The sequence below is a fragment of the Chroicocephalus ridibundus genome, chromosome 3 (genome assembly GCF_963924245.1).
Source record: "Chroicocephalus ridibundus chromosome 3, bChrRid1.1, whole genome shotgun sequence".
Classification (NCBI taxonomy): Eukaryota; Metazoa; Chordata; class Aves; order Charadriiformes; family Laridae; genus Chroicocephalus; species Chroicocephalus ridibundus.
In genome coordinates this window covers 60,364,448-60,371,727 of record NC_086286.1, presented here as the reverse complement: position 1 = coordinate 60,371,727, position 7,280 = coordinate 60,364,448, and the positions used below count along the sequence as shown (strand labels likewise).

At 44.1% G+C, this 7,280-nt stretch overlaps 1 protein-coding gene across 1 annotated transcript in view; it reads left to right on the top strand.

Annotated features, from left to right (window-relative positions):
* The first annotated feature begins 237 nt into the window (after nt 1-237).
* Nucleotides 238-7,280, top strand: part of CNKSR3 (CNKSR family member 3) — a 62,876-nt gene continuing 55,833 nt past the window's right edge. The window contains exon 1 of the mRNA XM_063329348.1: nt 238-420. Within this exon, the coding sequence (XP_063185418.1) occupies nt 369-420 (52 nt within the window). The 5' untranslated portion in view covers nt 238-368. The remainder of the gene's footprint in view (nt 421-7,280) is intronic.

Here is a 7,280-nt window from a genome sequence, read left to right as displayed (position 1 = left end):
CCAGGCGCTTTCCTCACCCCTTCACGGGAGAAGCCGTAGGGACGCCAGGAAGTTTCTCCTCAGCGCTTTTCCAAGCAGGGGGGCCGGATCCGGGCGCAGCCGTTAACGGCCGGTTCCGCCCCGCAGCGGCCGCTGCGGGGCGGAACCGGCCGTTAACGGCTGCGCCCGGCCCCTGGTCCGGCGGCCGACAGCACCTGGGGGCGGAGCGGCAGCGGGGCAGGCCCGGCCGCGGCCGGCGGGAGGAGCCAGGCCGAGGAGGGGGACGTCCCGGAGCGGCTCTGCCGGGATGGGAATCTGAGAAGAAGGGGGAACGAGTCGGCGGCGGGAGGAGGGCGGCTGCGGTTCTGCCGCGGGTGCGGGCCCCCGCCATGGAGCCGGTGACCAGGTGGAGCCCGAAGCAAGTGGTGGACTGGACGAAGGGTAAGAAGGGCGCTTCGTCGGTCGGGCTCGGAGACGGGCTCCCCCGGCGGGGCGGCCGCGTGGCCGGCGGGGCGAGCGGGGCCGCCGGCGGGCTCCTTTGCCAGCGCCGCGCCGCGGTGGTGCCAGCCCCGGCTCCGTGGCCGCCCCGCCTGTTGAGCCCCGGGACACCCTTTGCGTGTGGTTTACCGCTCCTTCCTGACTCGTCTCCCTACCTGTCGGTGCGCTTGTGTGTGCTTCGCGTCGTGGGTTTTAAGGGTGGTTTTATTGGGCGTGGGGAAGGGGGGAGGTAAGCTTTGCACCGTGGCTGGCTCGGGGTACGTGTATCGGCAGTGGGGTCTCCCCGGGGCTCGGTCCCCTTCCTCTGTGGTCCTGCCGGCCCGTCTGCTTGTATAGGTATAGTAACTATTCTCCTTCAGGCAGATAATAATAAGTGAACTTCCAGCTTTGCAAGCAAAAGACGAAAAAAACCCTTCAATTTTGTAAGTTAAGCAAAAACTTTATAAACTAGCTCAAGCAAGCAAGAACTCTTAAACCTGTTTAACGGTGGTGGGATTAAAACGCTGGGCTCCCGCTCGGAGAGTTGAATAGCAGCCCCTTCGCTCGTCCGTCTGTCTGTCTGTCCGTCCGTCCATCCCTCCCACCTTCATCTCTGGTGTGTGTGCGCGCTTGTTTCTCTTCCCCCCCCGCCCCCCCCTCAAAACTTCCTAACCCTCTTCGGGGCTTCTTCACGCTGTTGACATCGCTGCGGGAAGCCTCGGTGGGACTGATGTGCGAAGGAGGTGTTTGGGAAGCCTGCGCCCAGCTCCGGGGGTAGGGGGGAGGCTCTGTCATGGGAAGGAGAAGGCGGGGACCGAGGGGACCTCTGCAGTGTTGGGTGTCTTCGGGGTTGTTTGTTTTTTTTTTTTTTTTTTTTTTTTTCCGAAGTCAGATTGAACCTCAGTTTGGTCAACTCTGCTTGGACGCTGTGAGTGCTTTCCGAATGCCGATTGGGATATTGCTGTCGCAGTTCCCACTGTACAGGAAATAAATCAGAAGGGAAATAGCTATGAATTAGGTGAGGGATTTATGATTTTGGAAATGTACTTCTGTTTTCTTGTAGGACTACACTTTAGTGTGATCGTCTTTTGTTACATGAAGCGTTTTCGCAGGCTTTGCTGGAGTTGATGTGAAGTTAGGAATGCTTTCGGAGGTGAAAGTTTCCCTGGATTAGAAGCGGTATTTGTTTATAGCAGCCATTACTCCTCTGTCTCAGGACCATAATGCTGATTAGACTGCGTGCCTGTGGTCAGCACTTGGCAGTAGCTGGGCTCGAGACTGAGGGAGATTTGGAAAGCAGGCTCATGTTTTCATACAGTGCGGCATGGATACTCCCAGCCCTCCTGAGCATGAACATGTGCACGGAGGGGCCGGGTCGGTGCCAGTCCGGGACCATCCAGGCAGCCTGTGTGAGAAGAGGATTCCATACAAACGTGCTGTGAAGTTATGTGTTAACATATAAATAACATCCACAGAAAGATCTCTTTTTTTTATGATTGGTATTGGTTTAAACAGGAGTGCATTGTTCCAGTGAAATAAGCCTTTTGCTTTGGTATGTGGAATATTTATATAATGCTTTTCCCTCATTGTACTTTTTCTCTTGGGCGCTGAAAGTTTGTTACCTTGCCAGATTAAAGAGTAAACCTGCTAATCATTTTAAAAGGCTTTATTATACTTAAGCATGCTTGCCTTGCTTTCTTGCATAATATATTTTACTCGCAGGTTCCTTGAACAGGTAACTCTTTAGCTGGACCCTCAATTAGTGTTATGCAGAATAATTTGAGGGCTGCCTGTAGTTGGGAGGTGGATCTTCTGACTAATGCAAACACGTGTCCTTTGAAATGCAAAGGAATAAATTAAAGACTGCTGGTGAGTTTTGTTTCTGTTGTTGTTTTTCAGTTTCTAGGTAAGCTTTTGACCTCTTAGGTGCACAGCGTCATTTTATGTCACTCTCTGCACGACAAGACTGTAATAAAGAAATGAGAGGTGGAAAACTTTTCTTTATGGTTATGCTTTCATCTCTGCACATTAAAATTGACACTTTAATAGCTACCTAACAGCCTTATTAGCACAATGTTTCATAGTTTATTCTTAATCTGAGATGGTTATTTACTCTGTAGTTCATAACCACTTGATTTTATGTTTGACCAAAGACCAATATTCTGTATTTTACCTTATGAATATTATATTTAATTCTCAAGGTTAGTTTTATAAAACACGTAATTGGAGGGGAGCTTATGCCATTTGTTTTCTTACATATGCCATCTTGGAAAGGTGATACCATGATCTTCACTGAACTGGTAAAGCTCTGGGAGATAGTATTTAGCTGGTAATATCTGCTGCCTGTAGTTAGTGCTGTGGTGCCACGGAGATGTATTCTAGAAGAATGACATAAATAACTGGTGGGAGATGCCAGCTCCCAGTGGGGAGATTGGTTTTGCAGATAATGATGCACGCTTATCGTACAATGCTAAAAACGTCGTGGAAAAATGTAGAGAGTAGCAGAAATAAGTGATCTGATTTACTCTATTTTAATGTTTGATGTAAAACTGAGAACATTTTTCTAGGAACCTTCCTTTTTTTTCTCTTCCAAGATTTTTTACAGTTAGAAACCTATAAATTGTGGGTTTTTTTTTTCCCCAAACAAAAGAAGCATAAAAATTTACCCCATTCCATGAAATAAACACCAAAAAGCAAAGTCCAAAAGTAAGCTGTACAACCATTGTTGGATGGTTAGCTTATTTGCTCCTGGTGAACTTTTCTTGCTTGTTTGGGGGTTTTTATTTGTGTTTTGTTTTAAAGTGGCTTTTGAACTAACTTTTTTTAAAAAGGTAACCCTTATCCTGAAAAGTTGTGCTCTGTGACTTTTGAGCTGTTCATTCCTAAGTAAATACTGTAAATAGCATTTATCTAGAGTTTGAAATAGAACCTACCAAGAATTAGTAAGCTGAACATGAATATTTTTAGATTTTTGTAGGCAGATTTTAAATAAAAAGTGCTCTGTTCATTGTTACCAACAACAGCTGATACAAAACACGGTTGCTTGTCTTCTCTTGCTAATTCAGACTAGAATGCCACTATTTTTTGCGAACAAGGGTGTTTTTTCTGGCGGAGCGTGCTGCACTGACAGTAGCCGGCTATGTAGCTCATAAGGCCGTGTCTAGTTAAACTGAAGCTGCTGAGGAAGAGTTGCCTTTTTATTCACTAGCAATTTTCTGTGTAGGTTAAGCGTTTCTCAAGCTTTGACCAAGGATGTGATAACTTTAGCTACAGCATCAGTGTTTGAAAACTGCATCTGTTATTTTTATAAGCACCTCCTTGATTTCTGTCTGGAAGAAGTGATGGTGTAGTTATAGGTTTCTCTTACAGTGTGACACAAATTCAGATAGTATTTAGGGGCAATATGCAGCCTTGAAAAGGTAGTACTTTGGCTAGGATGCTGTGTTGATTTGACTTGTGGCTGGGTTGTTGTGGAGTTTATGCTCTTTGACTGATTTAGTTTGCACTGTTTTCCTGACTATGCTGAGAAGGTAAATTTTTATATATATGTATTTGTTATTATTCTGAGTTGATCCTTGTTGGGGTATAAACTAACCTCTGAATGGTGTTGCAGTTGACCTGTGGTCTTGCTCCTGTGCAGATTAAGATGCTTATGGGCTCAAAGTCCTTATCTGTCTCTCACAGCACTCCATCGTGTGCCCATGAGACTGAATTCCCCCAGAGCTCCTCAAGAGGGATTCCTGAAGTTACTCAGATTATTGTGGGACAGGTGTATGGTCATGGAAGTTGTAGCACATCTGCAGTATGCTGCTGGTATTTGTTTGATTGTGGGCTTGCAGTTTTCTGGTCTATCCTGGGTCCACAAACCAGCAAGAACCTGTTTAGTTCCATAGAGCTGTGTACATGAAGAAATATCCAGCACGAAAGTGACTTAATTTCACTGGTGTAGCAACAATTTGAAGGAAGCAGTGTGATCTGATGATATGGAGAAACTTTCTCTGGTCTCAGAAGCCCCTGGCTACTGAAACCCCTGCAGCTAAGGTCATTCCTCAGAAGATGCAAGGGGGAGGAAAGCTGCGTATGGGATAGAGCCTCCTGTGTGAGAAATGCCACTGTCTTATTAGAGAACATCACTGTGCGTCCTCTTTGTTTGTTGTAGCCTGATCTGTCTCTTCCCCCTACCCCCAGGCCTCACATACTTATGTCAATTGTGACTTCAAGCCAAATTTTACACGGTAAAGACAGTTTGACGTGCTTGTGGTTAGGAGCCTCTGTTGTTGTGAGGCTCTGTTACAATTTGGCCTTTGTCGCTGTAGCTGTAGACTCAGCTAGCTGGGGATCACGCGTCTCTATTGCACTTCAGGTTTGACTATTCCCTTCCTCGGTAGTTCATGGATATTGCTTATTCCTGGGCTTGTTATGTGATGAAATACTCCGATTTCCATTCCTGGTAAAGCTTTTGGGCAACTATATGTATTTATAGGTATGCCTGGGAGAAGAGGGAGAAATATGCTCATTTATTAATAGTTAGCAATTAATTGTGAGGGCCTGGTGTTCTTTTTTTAGAGCTATCTTGCTTATCGAGGGAGACTTCAACAAGGTCGGTTGTGTTAACTGTGTGTGCTGGGAGCTGCAAACCATAGCTGGATTTTAGAAAGAATTATGGGTAATGCATAGCACTGGAGTTATTTTTTAGCCTTCCTTTTCTTTGTAGGTACTCTCAAGTGAATGCTGTTGTGTTCAAGTTATTTGGGAAAAATTTAACACTAAGAAACTTCTGGTTATTTTTTAAAGGAGAGTATTTTTCTTTCAGTGAAGAAGAGTAGAGAGCTGCCCGTAACAAGAGCTGCAGAAGAATCTCTTTCCTCTGTTTATTTGGTTATTTAAAAATATTTGTATAGACTATTTGTTAAATAGATCAGCAAGTAACAACGAATAACCACTGTTTGCAGATCTCAGCTGAAATTCTGAATATACCTGGCCCGTAATGTTTTACTAGCAAGAGGTGCATGTGCTAAATAATTCTGTTTATATTTATTTGTGGGTTGAAACATAGTAAAGAATTGCACTTTAAGTGCATTAAGTGCACAACTTAAAGTTTGTACTACTGCAGTCTTAAAACTATTCGTTGTTGCTACGATCAGTGAATGTGTATGAAAAAAGAATAAACCAAAGTTGGCCTCTGCATTCATGTGTTTAGATCATGTTTGCATGTTGCTGTGTTTTTTGCTGTGTTGCTCTTTCTTGAGCTGCTTGTGGGTTCTGTGATTATTTTTTTTAAATTTTTTTTTTGTTTCCCTCGATCTTTTGATGTTCACAGTCAATTCTGTTTATTTGCCATTAAGTTGCTGTTCAAACTATTTTAACCAAACATCAGAAAGTCTAGAAGTTGAATGCTGTCAGCATAATGTCTGGAAAAACATAATTTTAAATGCTAAAATCACAATGGGCATTAGTGGAAAGTTGATGGTAACCTTTGTAGAGGAATGTAGTGAAATTCTGACAATGAATTTTAGGTATACATGGTATATCAGGGTAGTACCTGAACATAGGTAGTAGTGTTAAGAGTGAAGATATTAACCAATGAGAGATGTAAGGTAGTATGCTTATTAAGACAAACTTCTCCTAACTGCTCAGTAGGTGTAGAGATTGGCCGGTGGGTCGGTTGTTTTTTTCCTTCTTTCCTCAAAGCTTTTGCTTGAGTGACAGGAAGTAATCTGTACCTGTTGTTGGAGACTTCTGTAGGAAGAACCTCATTTTTGATGAAATGTTGTGTATGTATCAGACTTGTATAACTCTCTTGTGTGTTCATTCCTTGTGCTTCTGTCTGGGACCCCATGTTTTCAGCATGTAAAACCCCTTGGCCAAGGATCATGCCTCTCTCTCTTTGTATGCTGTCTAGCACACTGCAAGAGCTAAGGAAAGACAAAGTACAGGGCACTGGATAAAATGCATGTTGAAATTTGTCTTGAAGTTTTATTTTCTTAGTAAAAGACCCTGACAAAAGGCTGTTATCCAACACACGCTACTAGATGAATTGCAGTTATGAGTGATGCGTGCGTACAGCCTGTCAGCAACTATTCAAAAATACATGGATTTCTTTGGGCAGTGTTTGTTCTTGCCTTTTAATTTCTTAAATCTAAACTTCTGGATTGGCTGGTTTAAGTCGTGGTCTAACAGATGAGCACGTCAAACAGATGATGACTAGTGACAGTTAGGGATTGCAGAAGAGGCAGCGAGACTGCTAAGTTTTCAGTTTGCTGCATTGTTTTAGGACACTTACAGGGAAGCTTCACACAGAAGGTTTGTTAATGAGTAAGTCCAAACAGTGAATCAAGTGGAAAAAGTTGATTACCACTGTGTTTTTTCCATAAAAGTGATGATGTTGGTCTTAATTTGTGCCTTGCATTTTCCTACCAACATCACACAGTCAGGTCTCACCTGCATAGAGGGATCGTGTTTCCGCAGTGTCTCCTTGCTCTATCCTCTACATACCCCAATTATATAAGTCCTGTGAAAAGGAGGAGGTAGTGAGGTTCTAATGTCTTCAAGGCTAACTTGGGGAGAGGAAAGGAAGGGTAGATGAAAGCTAATGAAGCTGGGGCCTCTTGTGTCAAAAGGCGAGCCGGTGGGGAAGACGACTAGCATGGCTGAACAGAGAGCTTTGGCTGCAACTCAGGAAAAAGGAAAAAAAGGAAAAAAAAGAGAGTTTATGACCTCTGGAAGAAGGGGCAGGCAAGTCAGGAGGATTACAAGGATGTCGTGAGGTTTTGCAGGGACAAAATTGGAAGGGCCAAAGCCCAGCTAGAACTTAATCTGGCTAC